Source organism: Leptonotus elevatus, chromosome 17 (genome assembly GCF_054856555.1).
Source record: "Leptonotus elevatus isolate MCC_2025b chromosome 17, RoL_Lele_1.0, whole genome shotgun sequence".
NCBI lineage: Eukaryota > Metazoa > Chordata > Actinopteri > Syngnathiformes > Syngnathidae > Leptonotus > Leptonotus elevatus.
Window position 1 is genome coordinate 6,827,626 of NC_141255.1, and position 21,416 is coordinate 6,849,041.

General features: G+C 45.2%; 3 protein-coding genes across 4 annotated transcripts; 2 read left to right on the top strand and 1 right to left on the bottom strand.

The window, feature by feature from the left end:
• Positions 1–159: 159 nt before the first annotated feature.
• Positions 160–7,226, top strand: tesk1b (testis associated actin remodelling kinase 1b). 2 transcript variants are annotated; one of them, XM_086060356.1, is made up of 10 exons: positions 160–235; positions 1,435–1,714; positions 3,338–3,459; positions 3,556–3,604; positions 3,678–3,824; positions 3,903–3,985; positions 4,907–4,997; positions 5,097–5,180; positions 5,317–5,403; positions 5,475–7,226. In XM_086060356.1, the coding sequence occupies exons 2-10, from the start codon at positions 1,538–1,540 to the stop codon at positions 6,366–6,368; spliced, it is 1,734 nt and encodes a 577-aa protein (XP_085916482.1). In that variant the 5' UTR covers positions 160–235; positions 1,435–1,537; the 3' UTR covers positions 6,369–7,226. The 2 variants fall into 2 exon arrangements, with proteins under 2 accessions (XP_085916482.1, XP_085916481.1); XM_086060355.1 differs by lacking the exon at positions 160–235 and adding an exon at positions 385–559.
• Positions 7,227–8,129: 903 nt separating this feature from the next.
• Positions 8,130–10,764, bottom strand: rgp1 (GP1 homolog, RAB6A GEF complex partner 1). Its single transcript, XM_086059940.1, has 9 exons — positions 10,384–10,764; positions 10,139–10,254; positions 9,839–9,972; positions 9,687–9,770; positions 9,465–9,614; positions 9,175–9,321; positions 8,965–9,092; positions 8,698–8,875; positions 8,130–8,495 (listed from the first exon to the last, which is right to left on the bottom strand). The coding sequence occupies exons 2-9, from the start codon at positions 10,252–10,254 to the stop codon at positions 8,272–8,274; spliced, it is 1,161 nt and encodes a 386-aa protein (XP_085916066.1). The 5' UTR covers positions 10,384–10,764; the 3' UTR covers positions 8,130–8,271.
• Positions 9,556–20,997, top strand: gba2 (glucosidase, beta (bile acid) 2). The gene is made up of 18 exons (XM_086059926.1): positions 9,556–11,123; positions 11,292–11,808; positions 13,780–13,871; positions 13,960–14,075; positions 14,157–14,375; positions 14,449–14,688; positions 14,763–14,865; positions 14,951–15,104; positions 16,568–16,693; positions 16,755–16,939; positions 17,020–17,124; positions 17,198–17,305; positions 18,580–18,731; positions 18,811–18,917; positions 19,424–19,566; positions 19,734–19,849; positions 20,071–20,262; positions 20,393–20,997. Exons 2-18 carry the CDS (start codon positions 11,615–11,617, stop codon positions 20,609–20,611), a joined length of 2,571 nt encoding a protein of 856 aa, XP_085916052.1. The 5' UTR covers positions 9,556–11,123; positions 11,292–11,614; the 3' UTR covers positions 20,612–20,997.
• The last annotated feature ends 419 nt before the right edge of the window (positions 20,998–21,416 follow it).

A 21,416-nucleotide genomic window follows, 5' to 3' on the forward strand; every position in this document is an offset into this window, starting at 1 on the left:
TAAGGAGCGTCAACCATTCCAAACAAATCCAAAATGACGTCTATAGCTATCTGTTCTGTTAAAAGCATATTAAAATGTCTAGAAGTAACCTAAAAAAAAAGAAAAGAAAAAGAACGGCTCTGTTTTCCCCCCCTGTATGTGATCACGTGAGCAGCAGCAGCTCTCCTACCCGGAAGTGGCACCAAAGCACACAGACGAAGCGCCTTCACATGCAAACACAAGCGTCGTGGCGGAGGTAATAATGGCATTTGTTTTTACCGCATTTCCGACATACGCGTTAAAATTCAAAGCACGCGTACACACAGGTAATGTTAAAAAAAGGGGGGGGGGGAGGTCACGTGAGCAGCAGCCCCACCCCCCTCGTAAAAGCCGGCGCTCCCCTCCTCGTGTGCAAACGACGCCACACGGAGTGGGGCCGAGCGACCTGCGGGGGCCTTCGAATGGACGACAGCGAGGAACGGGGGGCGCTGCGTTGAGGTTCCATCGGGGCGAGGACGTCGTTCTTGGAATTGAGTGATCCCCCCCCCCCTCCTTCTTTTTTATTTTTTTATTTTTGTGGGTGAGTGACGTCCGTTACATGCACGCGTAGCCGTCACCGCAGGCCGTTTCCGTTTGCGTCGCCGTATACGTTGAGAGGCTACCGGGATCCACAATTGACGAGCCGGGAGGAAAAAGGGGGGGCTTCCAATCAATGTAATTTCCCCTACGTCTCCCTTTTCGCTTCGTCGGGAACCTGAATTGGATCAGTTTGAAAGCGTGTGTATGTGTGCGCGCAAAATGCGGCCGCTAACAATCTACTGGGTGCAGATAACGCCGACAACAGCCGCTTTAAAAACAATTTTTTATTATTATTTCTAAACGTTTATCTCATGTGAATTTTGTGCCTGCGAAACCAAATAGAGGGCATATCGCAATACTTTATCTAACTAATATTTATGGTATTATTTACAATTTGCTCGAACTATTTGAGATTAAAAACTATAAAATTGCATATTATACATGCTACACTGGCGTACGTTCTTACTCGTTTTTATTGACAAGTTCATCAATTATTTAATAATTTATAATTAAATGCACCAGTGTTTGGAGGGGTGCAAAACTACCATTGGATAATTTGTTTTTTAATGTGCAATCGTACTTGAGGCTTGACAGGTGAACTATTGGCAATTTGGGGGAAAATATGACAGACTCAAGTGAATTGAGGAGCTTCATTCAGACAAAAGTAGTGCTTTGCGGCCATCTGTTGGCATCTTGGTGCCAAGGAGCTAAGTTGAAGTGAGTTAAGGAGTTTCACGTTGAAAGTATTGCTTTGAAGTTCATTGACAAATGTTGTGCCTGCAAAGCCAGGAGAAGGGAAAAGTTTTGTTCACTTGATCTGATGCTTCATGCCATTCTTGCTTAGTCATTCAATTGCCTTACTTTGATGTCTCGCAGCCCTCAACTGGACCGGACCGCAAGCACGGAGGGGGGCTGACATGGCGCGCGTTTACCCCACCCGGGCCAAACTGTGATTCCGCACTCCCGCTTCTGTCCCGAGATGGAGAGGCCGGATCCGGAGAGCGAGGCGGAGCCGCCCATGCACAGCGTGCACGGCTCCAACCGGACTCGGCCGTCCTCCTACCGGGCCCTGCGCAGCGCCGTCTCCAGCCTGGCCCGCTTGGACGACTTCAGCTGCGAGAAGATCGGCGCCGGCTTCTTTTCGGAGGTGTTCAAGGTAAGTTCCTCCAGTGCCGCTCACCAGAATGCTCACCATTCACCGCAACCACAATTAAAGGACCCAAAGTCAGCTGGGATTGGCTTCAAGTCACCCGCAACCTAATAAAGTACAAGGGCCATAGAAAACGGATGGCTGAGTTGATATGCAATTATCCTATAAAGGATGTCCCATTAGACAGACCCAATTACAGAGGCCCACTCCCTCGAGCGTCGGCCATTTTTGAATCGCAAAACGAGCAGGCAAATGTCAGCGCGTTCACTGGCGGACGCCATTTATCCAGCGGCGGAGCGAGCGCGGGGTGTCGCTATATAATGTTATTTACTAGGGCCCGACCGATGCCGATTTTTGGCAGAAAAAAATTCTGATTGCCGATTATTTAAAGATGTATATATAATACATAAAATCCCCCCCTCCCTCCCCAAATTCCCTTTCAATGAATGTCACTTACGCACTAACTTTCGCTATTAAGATTCTCTGCTTTGACTGACAAGTCCATGGTATGACTTTATCAACAAATTTCATGTATACAAGGTCATTGTATAGATTTATGAGTCAATAATAAAACCATTCTTACTTGTTTACAACTACTGTAAAGCATTAACGTTTTATATATATTTTTTTTTTTATCTAGTCTTGGGTGAACCTGGGACCTCTGGGATTATATTTCGTGCCATGTCCTGTGGAAATATGTGTTAAAACAAAAAAAAAATCTTTAATGTTTTCATCCTTGAATTTGGAAAAAAAAAGTTGTGTAATTCTTGAAATATCAACGTTAAATATAACAATGACAAAATAAAACAATAAGAAAGTGAAAAAAGAATATAATGAACTAAAATGGCAACTGAAAAAACAGTAAAAACAAATACTGACTGTTAGCATCAGGCTAGCGAAACGAAAGCATGGTTAGTATTTAACTATACAGTGGATGTCATTCTTAACGTTGTGTGTTCAGTTTTACAGTTAACTCCAACTGAGGTGTCATTAAACAGTTTAAAGGACACTTAGGGACAACTGTGTAACCAGAATAACATATACGCTACACACTTGCTAGTCGCTAATGCTACGCGAGCGAAAGGGTGCATTCAGGGTACTTTCACAGCGTCGGAAACATCGGTTTTCTTCGATAACGTTTTAAGGGGAAAACAATCGGCCATTTGGCCCAATTGGCTGATGTTTGAAGGCCAATAATGGGCCGATTTAATCGGTCGGGCCCTAGTATTAAATGGGTGTATTTGCCTGGTTGCGTGTGGTCGTGCTTTCGGGAAGGCTTCGGAGCTTCCAGTCTGTCGTGTTGACACGGATGAGCGCCAACATGTAGGCTTGATGTCTGGGAAGGCCGCTCCCTCGCCTGAAGGTAGGCACATGTTTTAGTGGCTCTGTATCTGGAGGGGAGCGCTCACTCTGGCCCAAAAAAAGAAAGAAAAAAGAAAGCTGTATTTGGTATGCAATTGGTGTCAATACTGCACGTCTGTATTTAAGAAGTATGTTACAATTTGAACAGTAAGGGTTCCGGGATTGACCCCTGGGGAACCCCACAAATCGTTAGTTAGTCATCAGTTGAGTGCATGTGTGTGTTTGGGGGAAGAAAGAAAAAAATCCCTGACCCGCTGTGCCGTCCAGGTGCAACACCGCGTGTCGGGCCAGGTGATGGCGCTCAAGATGAACATCCTTGCCAGTAACCGGGCCAACATGCTCAGGGAGGTCCAGCTGATGAACCGACTGTCGCACCCGAACATCCTCAGGTAACCCCCAACGAATGGTCGCCGACTAGCCCTTTTTTAAATGTATTTCCTTAAATTGATGCGTGACAAGTGCGCCCCCCCCCCATCCCCCTCCAGGTTCATCGGCGTGTGCGTCCACGAGGGGCAACTCCACGCGCTGACCGAGGTAGGGCGCGGACGGTTTCGATAACCGCCGGGGGTCACGGTTCGGTTCTTATTGGCGTTTGCGCTTGATCCAGTACATCAACGGCGGCAACCTGGAGCAGCTGTTGGACAGCGACGTGCACCTGTCGTGGAGCGCGCGGCTCGCCCTGGCGCTGGACATCGCCCGCGGCCTGCGCTACCTGCACGCCAAGGGCATCTTCCATCGCGACCTCACCTCCAAGGTGACGCGCGCGACTGACACGTCCCGTTTTTTGAAAGCCGGTGGTTGTAAACAAAGCAAAAAAACTAAATGTGTGCAGAATTGCTTGGTGCGCTGGGAAGGCGCCGTGTGCTCCGCCGTGGTGGGAGACTTCGGGTTGGCGGAGAAAATACCGGATTACAGGTGTGTGTCCTTTAACACAACACTGGCCCAACCCTCGCCATCAATAAAAAGCACATTCCTTCACTCCCTTCTTATCTGGCCTCCGTGCCGTATCTCGGCTGCTCGTTGTCCAAGGCAGGTGGGGCCGGCCGGGTCCCAGTGCCTCGCACCGCCTATCGTGTGAATCAGGAAGTGGGCGGCCGGTGTTTAAACTGCCGCCTTCTATCTTTCTTTATTGCACGCTGGCATTTACATGGCATATTTTATTGGCGCTGCAAATGGTTGTGCGCGGGTGCGCTGGGATGGAAGGAATCAACTGTGAGGTTATTTTCAAACGCACCCTGTACATGCCTAATAAGTCTGTTGGTCCCACTTCCTCCCGTACGAGCTGTTAACCTCGCTCAACGCCCTAACCTCAACCTGGAGGGAAGACAAATTATCATTAGAAAATATATATATTTTTTAATTCACCTCTAATAAACAGTAGTTTTTTTATTGGACGCATTAAGAAGGCTGGTGTCAACATGGCTCGCATGTTTGTGTGGGAGGAGTTGGGGGGGGGGGTCACTCCAAATAAGGTCAAACTATTCCAGTCTGCCTCTTCTGACTCCTTAATGTTCTTGTTGACATTTTTTTTTTGCGTCCGCTTTCCTTCCGTATCAAAGCTCAGATTGACTTTCAGAAATAGCACAGCGAGGACGTGTAGTCGCACTTGACTTTTTCCACATTTTGTCATGTTTCTGCCCGGATTCCCAAATAGATTAAAAGTCAGAAAAAGTGAAGTGCGGCGAAGGCACGCGTTTGTCCCCGCATGCTCTCGAGCGAGTTCCTTCCCTTTTCTCGGGCTCGCAGTTGCACAATACTCTGGCCAAGTAACCGAAAAACACGTTTGTTGATTCCAGTTTGATCTTCGACTTCTGTATTTCTTTGTGTCCGGTGCAGTGGAGAAGCAGACCAGGAACCTTTAGCAGTGGTGGGCTCCCCCTACTGGATGGCTCCGGAAGTGCTCCGCGGCGAGCTGTACAATGAGAAGGTTGGTTGGGAAATGTATTTTATATTTATATGTGTGTGTATATTCGTTTGTTGTTGTTGTTGTTGTTTTTTTTTAAAGTATTTTTGTGGCTCTGTGCAGGTGGATGTGTTTGCGTACGGTATAATTCTGTGTGAAGTCATTGCCAGGATACAGGCGGACCCTGACATCCTACCACGCACCGAGGTACACTAGTCACAAATTTGCCTTTTTGCTCCACAAGTTGGCAGCCCTGCCAAATAGGAAAGTAGTAATTGTTGTCAAGGAAGTATGTTGGTTCGATGTGTGAGGGAGGAGCTAAGTTTTTTTTGTGTGTGTGCAGGACTTTGGTCTGCACGTGGAGGCCTTCACGCAGATGGTCGGCGACTGCCCCGCCCACTTCCTGAATCTGGCCATCATCTGCTGTAATGTACGTAAAGCGAGACGCTCGCCGCCCCCAGCCGAATCCGCTCTGACTCTCGTTTTTGTCCGTCCCGCCAGATGAGCCCCAAGCTGCGTCCGTCTTTCTCCCAGATCGCCGCGGACCTGGAGCGGACGGACGAACCGCCGGCCGCCGAGCGCTCCCCCGGCCCGCTGCCGGCCGCCCGTCTGTCCCGCAGCAAGTCGGACCTACTGGGCCCCGCCGCCGAGCCCACGCCGCCCACGCGGGTCAACCCCTTCTCGCGGCGCGACGACCTGAAAGGCGGCAAGATCAAGCTGTATGACACCCCCAGCAAGTCGGTCATCTCCCTCACGTTCGCCTTGCCCCCGCCGCCCGACTCGCAGCGGGGCGAGCTGACGCCCGGGCGCCACCGGCGCTGCCACTCGCTGCCGTGCACGCCGCTCCCCTACCTTTCGCCCCACCTGTGTGACTGCGAGATGCACGGTGGCGGCGACTCGGGGCTCCCTCCATCTCTCGAACCCTTCTCTTTGGATCAAGAGAAGGGCGAGACCGTGCCGATGGACTGCACCAGCTCGCCGGACACTCTGGACAGCTCGTCTTCCTCTTCTTACACCAAATTGTCCTCCCCTCCGACATGCACCTCCAGCCCGTCCCAGACCTTCACCAACGGGTGGCCACGGTTGGACAACAGCAAAGTGGTCCTGAGCGAACCTTTAGTCTGGCGCCCCGCCCCCGCCGGGGTCAACAACAACGGCTGCCGCTCGCCTCCCAGCGAGCCCGACGCCCAGTCCCTGGACCATGACGAGGTGGTCTCGTGTCCGGCGTGCTGCCTGGCGGGCCTCCGCTTCCCTTCGGTGTGTCTCCGCGCGCCGCACCGGAACGCCTACAAGAACCTGAACGCCGACCAGGCCGCCTCCCGTGGGCTGCTGTGTCCCAAGAGCCTTCCGCCCTCGCCCACGCCGGCCTCCGCCGCCCACCTGGAGCCCAAATAAATGGCGCCCGGGTAAAATCCACCTTTGGAATTTGCACAGATTTTAACGCAGCAATATATAGTGGAAGGTTGCAAAGGGGTAGAGAAAAAAAAAATAATAATTTCCATGGGAATTAAGGCTCATTTAATGGAAAAGTACCATTTTGAGCTTTCCTATTAAGAGCCATTTAATTTTTCATTTTTGATTTATTTCCACGAATTCCCCAGGAAATTGTACATCACCTTTAAACTGTGAAAAAAAAAAGTGTTGCCACCTTGGCAAAAAGTGCACAATTGCCCACAGATGCCACAAGGTGGTGGCAAAGCACTACTTTTGTCCAAATGACACCCCCCCCCCCCCCCCCCCAATTCCCTAAACATCAAAATGACGCCCCTCTGGCCTCGGTTCTTTGCTTGGGTTTTGCTTGCCTGGCACCCTCTGCTGGGTTGAGGGTGCCCCTCTCCCCCTCCCTTTCCCCGCCGGCCCTCCCACCCCCGCCCCGAGGCGTTCCACAAGCATCCAGTCTAGCATGAAAAGTCGTCACGACGCATAACCACCGATTTCAACAAGGAATGTTAAGATTAGTATTATTGTTGCAACAATCCTGTTTTGGGGATGTTTGGTGCTGTTCAGTCTTAAGCTGTGTGTGTGTGTGCGTGTGTTTGCGCGCGCGTGCGTGTGTGTGTGTGTGCGCGTGCGCGTGTTCGCGCCTTCAGTCTTTGTTGGCACTTGAGTTTGCCGCTTGAAGCACTTCAACTGAATTTCTGCTGTTATTGAAACTTTCAAGGGAATGAACGGTCCGAGACCTGCTTACAAACTGTTCGTGTTATTTAATATTGAATACAAAAAAGTTGAATTAAATAAAAAGTATTTTTAAAATGCAGAGTTTTATGTGAATGTAGCGTTGATATGTTTAGTGCTTTGGAAATGTTCAGGGGTCACTGTACCAGATTAAAAAATAATAATCTGGGCCAATTTAGTCAAATAATACAGTACGGTCCGTAATTGAGTTTAGTTAGCAATAACTTTGATATAATGGCAAAAGCTGCAACATGTACTCAAAAGTGTTACAAAATTGTTCACTCTTAATCCCACGAGGTGAGTTTTGAGTGTAAAACGGTTACTTCAAGCAACAAATGAATGAGGCACCTTTTTAGCATTCTAGTTGAGAAGCCTTATATTCTAGTTTGCCACGTCCAACATGGCGGCGACGTCAACGTACGAATGGGTTTGGTTGTAAATAATGACTTCGAAGTTTGACAGACATCTGGCCACAAGGCGGTGCTAAATCAACCGGAAGCTGCAGGGCGGTGCCGACTCACGACCTCCGGAAAGCTAGATGGCGGGAAATGTTTGCCCATCCCCGGAAGTGGTGCCGCTTTTGAATTGTTGCGGCTAAGAGAGAAGGGAAGAAGTTACATTTTGCAGGTACCCATGTTATCCTAGAATTATTATTATAACATGGAAATGTATGCTGATTTGGATGGTCTATAATTGTTTGTCAGTTTGAAGCAAGGTCGTTTAACATCTTATTTGGAGAACTGTGAAAATTCTTGTTCAATTGTTATGATAGATGATACAATATTATGAGTGCTACTTTAAAAAAAAATTTGGGAGAGGTGGGCAGGGCAGAACAGACTAATGGAATTTCTATTGTTTATTTAAATTTAATTATAACAAACTTTTATTTGTAGTGAATAATAACTGTCCTGTTTGTGCCTACCACGCTACAATTTTAGTGAGCTATACAAAGAAATGTACAGTGATTCAAAATACAGGGTGTCCAACTTCAATCACACTTTTAATTAGAATGTTCATTTTGAGATGTGAAACTGGGATAACAGTTGAATTAGAATGCTTCGTCTGACACCAAATGGCATGTGTAGAAACTTTGAGGGGCGCGTTTTGATCATCTGGTTCACAGTCAAATGTTTATGCTGTTGGTGCCTGTGAACTGGGACTCGTAGGATGCCAAGGCCGGGTTAGTGGGCAGGATCTTGATGGGCAGGTCCCAGCTGAAGGTGTCCACTTCAACGTGCTCGGTGCCGGCCCACACCGTCTCCTTTGACTCGTTCTGGAGCACGACGGGCGTCTCGGCGGGCTCCCGAGCGGTGACGAATTCAAAGTGCAGCCGCCACCTCAGGGTCACTGGAATGTTCCGTTTTGTTTAGTGTGGATAGGATGACGATCATTTGTTCTTTATTTTTAGTTGGCAATTCATCAGAAAGTGCCGCAAGATGGCGGTAAAGCTCAAACTCGGTTCAACATAAGATGCATTGATCGCCAATTGAAAACGCAACGAACAAACGAAATACACATTGATGCAGGTTCGCTTGGCGTGTCGGCTCACCGATTTCCGTGCCGAAGCCTGGCGTGACGTTGAGGGGAACGGGGAGGGAGAAGTGGCTCGACGCCGTGTGCAGGCACGATTCCAGATGCCGGCCGTGTCCCGTCACGCTGAGAGGCTGGCCGGGCCGCCGCTGGTACTCCCGCTGAATCTCCTCCTCGCTCTGGAGGCTCACTGAATACTGGCAAAAAGAGGAACAAATATGCAAATATGGAGGGTTTTTTTTTTTTTTTGCGTAAAATTATTGACCACCACTGTGCTCCATCCAACCTGCAAGCAGGGAATGTCGCCCTCGGAGAAATTGAACGTGCCGATGATGTCCTCTCCGAGTCTGTACATAGTCTTGAAGATGCAGAACTTTGCTACTTTCCCTCGCACGTTGGTGATGTTAAACATGTCTGGAGAAGTTCAAATGAATTTCATCTTCTCTTTTTATTTTTTATTTTTTTTGACTGTACGTGAACAACCATGACAACTTACGAGGGCAGCGTCTCGACGTGGAGACCATGAGCATGTCAAGCGCTCTCTCCAAAGGTCGCGCATCCCTCCGGCTTGCTTCTTCTTCCTCCAAGAAAGGGTTCGAGGGGGACACTTCCTCATCGTGAGTAAATAAGGGTTCTGGCATGCCTGGAGATCATAACAGGGTCAATAGCAGTTACATCATCTTCTCGTATTTAAGTCAGTAATTATAACGGAACATATGGCGTTCCACAGGGTTAAATTCTAGGGCCTGTGCTGTTTTCATTGTAAAAAAAAATAAAAAATCTTACCTTGCAAAACCAAAACTCTAAAGGGAACTCTAAGAAGTTTGATTGGAGAGTTGACCCTCTGACACCCGATGGTTAGTTTGTAGACGTACTTCACGGCCTGGCCACGGAAACTGGGAGGACCGTCGACAGGTACGACTTCGCTGTATGAATCTGCGATACAAAGCAAAAGCACATCATACACTTTTGTTTTGCATCGTCCGCTTTAATTGCATGCTAACACACATGTTTTGCTCTCTCCTGGATCCAGGCAAAGGTCACAGAATAGGATTTTGGGTGGCGTGTCCAGAACACATTGGCCTCTCTCTCCTGGTGAAGACGGAAAGATGTTGAGTTAGATTTTCGGAGTGATACAGGAAACCGCGTCGCTCCCTGACCTCGGCTCGGAATGAGGACTGTGTCGCTGTCAGCCTGGACATCCTGCTTGTTGCCCCGGCTTGGCAGACTCACTCTGCTCTCACTGGTGTGAAACTGGCAGTGGATCTGGGCGCTGGCCCACGCCAACATCTCACTGGGAGACAATAAAAAAAAAAGAAAAAAAAAAAAGCAAATTAGTGGCGGGCCGTGCATTTGGTGCGTGACCAGTAACAGCTCCAAACTGCTCTTAATCAAATCATATATTTTTTTTAATAGACTAGCATGCAACTGAAGCTTGCATGAAGTGCATTCTAATTTACCTGCTCGCAGAGGTGGAAAAGTGCGACATCGGGTTTCTGAAAGTGATGAGACACTCCATTACCTCCCCGGCCAGAAACACGGGCCCACGAGCCATGGAGGCCACCACCTCGATCATCTGCATGCGGGAACACGAATATTTATAGTTCGATTGAAATCACTTGAGTAGATTAGTACAACGTAGAGACCGTGCACAGAAGTATGCTATGCTAAGCTAATGCAATTCCCACGTAAATCTAACACACACCTTGTCCCCAGAAGAGTATGCGTCCGGACAATATATATTCCGTTTTGGTCGAGTTGCAAAGCAACCGGAATGCAGTCTTAATGCATCCACGTAGTTTCTAAGTAGAAACTATTTTCATCCCAATTTAGCATCGTTTACCTCGCAGTCGGTAAACAAAGTGTGCTCGCGAGGACGACCAAAACCCTAACCATTGAAAAAACAAACTCTCGATAGGCGAAAATAAAAAATAATACGATATGACGTATGACTTCTTAAAAGTACGGATTTATCAAACGCCACACTTGTAACCCTATCGCACTTTTAAGTAATTTAGAGAACAAAACCGGATAAAATGACATGGCTGCTTTTTGGTTGGCCATCTAAAAACATCACGTGGCACAGTCAACACAAGTTACAGGCGGCTATGTTGCTATGGTAACTTTAGGGGTGTCATCTTATTATTTGTTTGTTCACTTTTATCTTCGGAGCGTTAAAACGTATTCGAACTTGTTTAGTGGGATACAGCTTCCATAACGTAACACGTCGATGCTTGTGATTAATACCAGTCGCTGAAAGAATATGATAACCAGTATGGGTAAAACTCCTTACGCACCCCCGTTTTACTTAAACATGGTTTAGCCGTGAGTGGTGGTCTCGATTTCGTGCTTGTTGTCAGACAGGGTTGTGACTTCCTGGCTATTGGTTGTGCCAGCTTACATCGAGTTCTGCTCTGAACAGAAAGCTTTCTGTCCTGCTTGAAGGTATGTGCGCTTTGCATTTGCAATTGTGCATGCAGTATTAATTAAAACAACGGGGAGGGGAAACACCGGATTGCTACTCTTACCAACCAATTAAATTGCTGCTTTTTTTCTGTTGGTCTCATGCAGACTAACTGAAGCGTTTTAATGGCGCTTTTCGTCTCATTGTAGGTGTCACCGATACATGTCGACGTCCCGCACCTCGCGACCGAACATCCGGCATCGAGGCTGCACAAAGATGCCCGGCCGCTCGTGTGGATTTTAATAACTATAATGGCGCCGGGGCCTCCAACTTAAAGGCGCCTTTATCAGCTGCTTTTCGCCCCCTGACCCAGAAACGAGTGGAAACCGGTTGGTGTGTAAAACAAATCAGGCTGATTCCATGGTAAACACACTCTTGACAAAAGGGTTGTGGTGACAGCGTCATTTTGTAGCCACACGCTGCCTAACTCTTCTGACTAATAAAGACAACCGCAGCAAACGAACATCAAAAAATGACTGAAGATTGGGGGGAGAGATCCACGGCGGAGCTCATGAGCAGGTACCGGCCCAAGGAGATGGGGCACGGGGTACCCACGGCCGGCTGGCGCATCTGTTTAGCTCATGAGTTCAAGGAGAAGAGGAAGCCTTTTCAAGCGAAGGATGTGTCCCTGGCTAACATTGTGGATCACATTGGACTTGGAATCAGGTGATTTTATTTATCTTTAAAATATGGCTGGCGAGGTGCACAAATTATTCGGCAACTAATCGATTATTATATTACATTAATAGGCAACTATTTTTTGATAAGCAATTCATCGTGTTGAGTCATTGCTGTCTACGGCAACGGAAAACGACAACAATAATGTTTGTTGTTTACTTCTTTCTTTCTTTCTTTTTTTTGCTGGAATGAAATTGGCTGCTCCCTTTTTTGTGTGTGTGCGTGTGTAAAGGATCGGAAAAGTTTACAACGTTGACGTGCTTTTGTAAACTTCTTGGTTTGCAGCTACGCCAGTCCTTCTCAAATATGGGGGTGCGCGTGACCTCAGGGAACATTTTCTTCCCTCCTTTACTACAATAAAGTGTAATTGCACATCCTCTACAGTAGGTGGCAATGGCACTCTCATTGTCAGAATGTGCAAGGAGTATTAGCTCCTCTGTAGAAGAAGAAATGTTTTTCTCTTTCTGGTAACAAAAAAATAATTGAAAAGTACCGTAGCTACATTGTTTGTGGATGTCAGTAAACTACGAAAGCTGCTAAAAGTCAATTAAATGAAAAAAAAAATCATTATGTGGAAGTTTCTGCACCACACTTAAAGCTGTCCCCTTACGTTTTCAGTTATGCAGTTGCGCTTTGGTCATGCATATTGTAATTCCACGTGTCCCACAAAATGCACAGGAACCTGCTCCCAAGCTAGCTCAACTGCATGCTATTTATAAGTCGCAATCTCAAAGACAACACTCCCTTGTCCACAGGGCGTGGTGGGGTTTGTCGCCATGGCAACAGTTAATCATTGCACTGGTTGTTTGAAAAGGGGAACTATATGGTATATGCGCTGTGGCCTTGGGAGATCACGGCAGACCAAACGGCAGTCCTGGTAATTTGGCCACTTAGCGTGAATAGACAGACGTCAAGGATGCGGCGATTCATGCACCATGCATGTTTCTCAGTTTTCCTCTACGTTCACGCTGAGGTTGGTTTTCCGACGGCTGCGCAAGGAGAAAGCGTAGGAAGACTGATTCAGGTCAGCGTTTTGGGGCTCGATCCGGATCGGGTTGACAACAGTTGTACTTGTCCCCGGCCGACCCTGTGGAATAACAACCCGGCACGGCCTCGCATGGCACGTTTCAACTGATCCCCTTTGTGCGTGGGTGGGCCCTTATTGTATCCTCTGGCCATCACTTGCATCATCATTGATTCAATTCACAATCCCGTGTTTGGGCATAACTTAGTCCGTAACTTCGTAGCCATCAGCGGTTTTAATGTTCTCCCGGTGTTCAATAAGTGGCTGTGTTGACATACTAAATAATTAATTCAATAATTTGTGCGCTATATTTTAAGCTATATTGTGCTGATCCTTCTGGTGTGCCCACCTTGGCCAATGGGGGGCGGTGTTGCGGACATCAACACACTTAATAGTCACCACTACTCTTATTGACTCAGTAAGCTGTAGTTATTAGTTGTTTTTTAGAGAGGGTAACAAAATATATGGCTGTGAGTATTGTGATATGGTCTGTCCACTGTTTGTGTTCAAATGTCCATTACTTAAAGGGTTATAATATGACTTAACAATATTAGCCTGGTGTTTTCCCTTGTGTTAGCATTAAGCTAGCTGGGGCACTTGAACAAAAGAGTGGCAGTAAAATGAAGTCTTTTTTTTATTTATATATTTTTTTAAAGAATTACAAAGTGTAATATATATATATATATATATATATATATATATATATATATATATATATTGTGATATGGTCTGTTCACCGTTTGTGTTTAAATGTCCATTACTTAAAGGGTTATAATATGACTAAAAATATTAGCCTGGTGTTTTCCCTTGTGTTAGCATTAAGCTAGCTGGGGCACGATTGTTTAGCCCTAGTATGTTTTATTAAAAAAATAGTAGAAGAACACTGTGGTGGTGTGCTTTTGGATTTTCCTCATGTAAAATATGTGCTCAACCAGGTATCTAAAATGGTGGTACAAAAAAACACAAGTGGAAAGGAAGGCGCCATTCATCGACATGTTTCGTGCACAGCCTTTGCGGCAAATTTATGGTGGGTTGATGCGGTCTCTATTGTCCTATTTGTTTCATTAATGTCTCTTTTCAACTATATATCTGCTTGGTCAAATTGCGTTTGGCAGGTGCCCCGCTTGGAGGTATCGGAGGAGGTACTATTACCCGAGGTTGGAAGGGGGAGTTTTGTCGGTGGCAGTTGACGCCTGGGATGTACCATTACAAGACTGTCACGGCTAATCAGGTACACATGCATGTTCTCGGAGGTGCACGGAATGCAACGGTCTGGAGGGAATAACCAAATACTGTTATTGATCTTTTTCAGTTTACTGTGTGTTTGCGCCGCGGGGGCCAAACGGTTTACCAACAGGTGCTCTCTGTAGAGCGCCCTCCGACCCTGCAAGGCTGGAACTGGGGCTACTGCGGCGAGTATGCCTTCTATCACGCGCTGTACCCCCGCGCCTGGACCGTCTACAACCTCCCGGGGCAAAACGTCACACTCACGTGCAGACAGGTTTCCCCCGTCATTCCTCATGACTACCAGGTAATTAGCGACCTACTTGGTGGCCATGCTTCGCCCCCCCCCAACCCTTAAAGTAGCGGCTCCTTGCTGGCAGGATTCCTGTTTGCCGGTGGCGGTGTTCATTTGGGAGGTGGAGAACAAGAACGACTACGCTCTCGATGTCACCATCATGTTCACGATGGTCAATGGGTCCGGGCTCAAGGACGACAAAGGTGGGGGCCACTGGAATGAACCATTTCATCTTGAAAAGCAGGGGGAGGCCGTGTCTGGAGTGTTGCTGCATCATTCCACAACAGTGAACCCTTACACTCTATGCATCGCAGCTCGAGAGCAGGTTTGATATTTTTCAGAGGTGGATTTTTGCACATGAGAATACAGTGTGACGGTCTTTTTTAATTTTTTTTATAGCCAAACAGGGAAGTCAGTCATCAGACTGCGTTCAGTCCAAAGGGAACCTGCAGTGACTTGTGGAGTGACCTCATCGCTGACGGACGCCTGGATTCTCCGACGGGTCAGCAGCACAAGAGCGAGATGATATCACTCTTTAATTGGAGAATCACCAACCCAAAGATGCGTCTCTCCGTCCCATCCTGCAGGTTCCAGCCCGCCCACGGCCAAAGGAGAGAAGGTGGCAGCGGCGCTGGCTGTCGGCTGCCACGTGTTGCCACAGGGACGGAACACCCTGGAGTTCTGTCTGGCGTGGGACATGCCCAAAATCACCTTTGGGTCGCACGAGAGGCAGCACCACAGGTAAAGGAGAGAATGCACGCTAAAGATTGTTGGGTCAAAAATAACACAAATTGGGTAAAGAAAAAAGACTGCTTTTTGGGTTATTTATAAATGGGGGGTTTGTACAAAGCAACCCAAAACATTGGGTTGCTTTGTGGGTTATTCATTTAAAAAAAAAAAATGGGTTACACTATAAAGAAAAACAATATCAAAATAACCCAAGAGGCACTCCCAACTGTTTTTCATTTGAACCAACATTTTAGGTTTTTCATTTAAACAATTTTTTGGGTGGTTAAATGAATAACCCAGAAAGTTGAGTCAGTCCCTTTTTGAACCATTTTGACTCCACTGTCAGCCTGGGTGATACGTCTGTAAAATAATCCATTACAGTAATTGACCAGCGCTGCTAACATTTATCAATTTATTCATTTAACTCAAAACGGTACTCTTTGCCAAAGGAATAACCCATAAAAAAAACAAAATTGCGCAAAAAGCCCCCCAAATTGTTCTTCTTTTTTTTTTTTTTACACACCCCACCCCAAAATGTGTTATTTTGTACAAAACAAGCCCCCAAAATTTGATATTTTGTGGGTTATTCATTTGACTCAAGTTTTTGGGTCGTTTGTTGTTAAATCACCCAAAAATTGAGTTAATCTCTTTTGAACCATTTTAGGTTATTTTTTACCCTAATGTTATAAGTATATAATAGGGCTATATTAATCATATTCATTTAACCCAAACTGTTACTCAATGTCAAATGAACAACCCATAAACCCCCCCCCCCTTTTTTTTTGAACAAACCCCAACCAAAAACGTTTTATACAAAACAAGCCTAAATTTGGGTTATTTTGTATGTTATTCATTTAAACTAACTTTTTGGCTTAAATACATAACCCAAAATGTTGGGTCATTCTGGGTTACATCGATAACCCAATAAGTTGGGGGTGTCCCTTTTTTGAGTGTAAAATATTACCCCCCACCCATTTTTTTTTTAAAGCAAACCCCAACCGAAAATGTTTTATACAAAACAAGCCTAAATTTGCAATATTTTGTAAGTTTATTCATTTGATCTATCTTTTATGGATTAAATAAATAACCCAAAATGTTGGGTTACTTTGTGTTAAATAAATAACCCAATAGGTTGGGTTTTTAGACCCAATTTGTTTTTTTTACCCAACTGTTTAAAGAGTATAAAATATATTTATATTTTTTGCTGAAATATGTTTTATGTAAAAAGTGCGAAGGCTTGATAAGCTAAGCTCTAGCTTCACCTTGTAGCGCCTTTTCGATTGGCTTGTTTCCATAGAAAAATCCTGTCTTACTTGTTTTCTCCTGATTGAAGCTGATCGAATGAATGAAATCAACCGAAAGTGTATAATAGGGCCGGGTGATATGACCTTAAAATAAATCATTTATTGGCCAGCCGCGCTGCTAAACACATGTCCTTGCTGCCGTCAAAAACAAGTCAACTTGTTCTGCCCCAGGCGGTACACCCGTTACTTCGGGAGCAAAGGGGACGCGTCGCCCTCGCTCAGTCACTACGCCTTGACACGCTACAAACTGTGGGAGAAGAACATTGAAGAGTGGCAAGCGCCCGTACTTCGCGACAGGTATTCGCACAGCGTTGCCCTCAAGTTATTAATTAATTAACATCCGTAACGGATATTCTAGCTCTCTGCCCTCCTGGTACAAGTCGGCCCTGTTCAACGAGCTGTACTTTGTGGCCGACGGTGGGACGGTGTGGACGGAACTGCAGGAGGACGCCGATGTCAGCGGCGGCGTACGCAGCGAAGACGGCGGCCTGCCTGCTCAGCCGGCCGTCGTGAAAGAATACGGCCGTTTCGCCTACCTTGAGGGTAAACGGATCGTAAATCTACAATCAAGCCAATTAGGTTTTCACTAAACGTGTATCTCATGCGCTGTTTTTGTCTCTCAGGTCAAGAGTACAGAATGTACAACACGTACGACGTGCACTTCTACGCTTCTTTTGCACTTATAATGCTGTGGCCCAAACTTGCCTTGAGTGTGCAATATGATATCGGTAGGGTTGATTTCTATTTTTGGTGAGTGGTGGCAACGTTTCATTCAATTCCCTAACTTGAATCTCTTTTTAGCTGGCAGTGTGGTTCAGCAGGATTTAACCGAGAGGTTGCATCTGATGAGTGGCCAGTGCGCTGCCGTCAAGACTAAAAATGTTGTGCCTCACGATATTGGCGATCCAGGTACACGGAGGGACATTTATGTTACATCAAAATTGAAGAATAAGGATGAATTCATTCACTGCCATTGACGGCTATAAATGTCAAAAATTCATTTGAACTATTTCTATTAGTTCAACTTTTTTTTTCTTCACTTTTGTTAACAAGAGTATGAAAACCTAGATTTTTTTTTTATTGTACATTTAGAACAGACATAAAATTTGGGATTAATCGTGAGTTAACTAGTGAAGTCATGCGATTAATTACGATAAAAAAAATTAATCACCTGACGCCCCAAATTTTTAATAATCTTTTTTTTTTCCATTATTATTATTCATTCACTGCCATTGACGTCTATAAACGTCAAAAATTCATTTGAACTATTTCTATGAGTTCAACTTTTTTTTTTTCACGTTTGTTAACAAGAGTATGAAAACCAAAATTTTTTTAATTGTTCATTTAGAACAGACATAAAATTTGTGATTAATCATGAGTTAACTGGTGAAGTCATGCAGTAAATTACGATTAAAAATTTTAATCACCTGACGCCCCAAATTTTTAATAATCAGATTTTTTAAAATTATTATTCATTTACTGCCATTGACGGCTATAAACGTCAAAAATTCATTTGAACTATTTCTATGAGTTCAACTTTTTTTTTTCCACTTTTGTTAACAAGAGTATGAAAACCTTTTTTTTTTTATTGTACATTTAGAACAGACATAAAATATGTGATTAATCGTGAGTTAACTGGTGAAGTCATGCGGTTAATTACGATTTAAAATGTAATCGCCTGGCACCCCTAATTATTTATAATCTTTTTTTTTTAATGAATTTATGGCAGTGAATGAGTTAAAGGGGAAGTCAACCTTAAACATTTGTTGACAATAATATGTTATGTGACCTCACCAGTCTAAATAAGGTATTCTGGTTGATATTGTGTTAGTGGAATATGAGTTAAGCGGCAAAATCCAGCCGTTTTTATCCATCTCAGGGGGCGGCCATTTTCCCCTTGCTGTCGACTGAAAATGACATCACACTTGCTCAGGGCTCAGGCAACGACCAATCACAGCTCACCTGTTTTCTGAAGCTGAGTTGTTGGTTGTTACCTGAGCAAGTGTGATGTCATTTTCAGTCGTCAACAAGTGGCAAAATGGCCGACCTTCTGATATTGCTAAAATTGCTGCTGGATTTTGCTGCTTAACTCATATTTAGAGTAATGGGGCTGCATAAAACATATTATTGTCAAGAAATGCTTCAAAGTTAAAAACAACAAACTAATGTCTCTTATTTTGTAGATGACGAGCCATGGCTAAGGGTGAACGCTTATCTCATTCACGACACGGCCTACTGGAAGGACTTGAACCTCAAGTTCGTCCTGCAGGTCTACAGGGACTACCATCTTACCCAGGACGGGCAGTATCTGCAGGACATGTGGCCCATCTGCCAGGTACAACTGTTTATGCTTTGTTAAATTTGTAATTTTTTGATTGGGGATTGATTTTTAATCCCTGTGTTTGGTATGCTAGGCAGTGATGGAGTCGGAGTTGAAGTTTGACCTGGATGGAGATGGCCTGATCGAGAACTCTGGCTTTGCTGATCAGACTTATGACGGCTGGATCGTGACTGGACCAAGGTCAGAGGAGAGGCCAAGCCTCGCTCATGTATAATGGAACATATGGTGTTCCACAGGGTTCAATTCTGGAGCCTCTGCTGTTTTCGGCTCACCTCCTGGGTTCCATGTTAAGAAAATGGCGTTGGTTGTTTCAAAGTATAAATATAGAGTTGAGTGATGACAAGATCACTTTTTCTGAATTCAAGGTGGAAGAGAGACATAATGTCTTGGAATTTGAAAAAAAAAAATCTTTTTATTTTTCAATAAAGTGCTATGCTAACGGGCATCCAATGTAGATGGGACACTTCCTAATCTTTGGCTTCATGTCTGCACTGGGCATCTGGGAGTAGGGATGAAGGGAAGGAAATCACAATAGGAAAAGCATGACTTGTCTCAAAACAGGAAGTTGGGGGTTTTTCCAGCTTGGGCTGACTCAAATGTAACATAAGCGCAGTCTTCTTTCAAGATTGTATCGACGTCGCCTGCGTGTTTTCCCTGTATACTCTGTGTCCTGTTCTGCGTTGCAGCGCGTACTGTGGCGGGCTGTGGCTGGCGTCATTGGGCGTCATGTGCAAAATGGCCGGACTGCTCGATAAAGAGGAGGCGCGACAGCACTACAAAGACATATTAGACAGAGGCAGCGTTGCTTTTGAAAAGCTACTGTGGAACGGTAAGACCCAACATCTAGTGAACCCTTGCTATTCCCAGGTGCTCAGAACCAATCCCTGATGGATGCCTGCCCTGAATATGTTTACAACTGCCTTTATTAAAACCTTAAATATATCATCTTACAATAAGGGAAATTTTATTATAATGTGTGCATTTTTTATTACGTAGGCAAGTACTACAACTATGACAGCAGTGGGAGAGACCTCTCGAACAGTATTATGTCCGACCAGTGTGCTGGCCAGTGGTTCTTGAGAGCATCTGGGCTCGGAGAGGGAGACTTCCAGGTAAACTAACTTTATGCAAGATGTTACGGCATCTAGTTGTTTTTATTGTGCTAGTAGTGTAAAATATGATCAATGTAATCATGTCAAAAACATAAAAAAAAAAAAATTGTGTCTAGAATGAAATATTTTATGTCCGTATTGTATGATTAAATTTTCGAAATAAAAACATAGTATTCTTGTTGGGTTTGAAAAGTTTTTTCACGCGTCTTCTCCCCGTCCAGGTTTTTCCCAAAGCAAACATCCGGGCCGCACTCCAATCCGTTTTTGACTTGAATGTGATGAGCTTCAGCGGCGGTCAGATGGGTGCCGTGAATGGCATGCGGCCCGAGGGCGTGGCCGACCGCTCCAGCGTCCAGTCCGACGAGGTTTGGATCGGCGTGGTTTACGGACTGGCCGCCACTATGATCCACGAGGTAAATGTAGCAATGCTAACCGTTAGCCTGTCAATACCATTTTGCATTTTGCGTTGGCATAAAGCAAGCATCGCAAAAACAATTGTCTGTTTTTTATTTATTTTTTTTTATTTTTTTTCATGCCTCCTAGGGCATGTTTGTTGAAGGTATGCGCACGGCGGAGGGTTGCTACCGCACTGTTTGGGAGCGGCTGGGCATGGCTTTCCAAACGCCCGAAGCTTACTGCGAGAAGGGCATCTACCGCTCGCTGGCGTACATGAGGCCGCTCAGCATCTGGGCCATGCAGCTGGCTCTGGACCGTTCACGTGACGACCGCCATGCAGGGAGCGGAGAAGGTGCAAATCAATGAGGCCCGGCCGCGGTCCCTTTTTGAAATCCCAACATTCGATCCGTTAGGTTTGTCTGCGGCCTGCAGAGCATAGCGTTACTTGAATTCTGTTTTTCTGTGTCAAATCGTAGCCTGTGTGAGTTCCGACAACACCTGGTCAATTTGCACACATCATTGAAGTACTGTATCTTATTACAGGTGCTTGTGAATGGTACATTCAAATAAGCTTTATAGTTATTTGAATGCTGTCCTAATTAATATACAATGAGAAACACATTTTCTCCTTTTTTGATACGGCATTTGGTGCCTTGTTGCACATTACACCATATTATTGTAGCTGAAGTTCTAAATGTTTTCTAACACCCACTTATGACAATCATCCTGAATAAACACTGTATAGTAGTATATACCTGTACACCATTTTTTTGTGTTGTCTTTTCTCATCACAAGCAATTGGTTCATTGAAGTTGTGCAAGTGTAATACAAGCAGACATGCAGTAGAGGGCGACAAGCGCTTGTAGTTTTCTCATTGATTCTTCAACGTGCAGTGTTCTCATACGTTTTACACGAAGTATCGCATAAAAAAAACGACTATATTTAGAAGTACCAACATGACCGGCATTAAAATGCAGTATAAGGTAAGAGTCGGACGCAGTTTCCATCAGATGCAATGCAGGGGCTTTAATGCTTACTGTAAGCCACTGTAATACTATTCAGTAGTTTTACCATTAACACTACAACTAAATATAGAAGAAGAAAAAATCACCTCCATTAAAATGTAATGCATATATATATATATATATATATATATATATATAAACCTCAC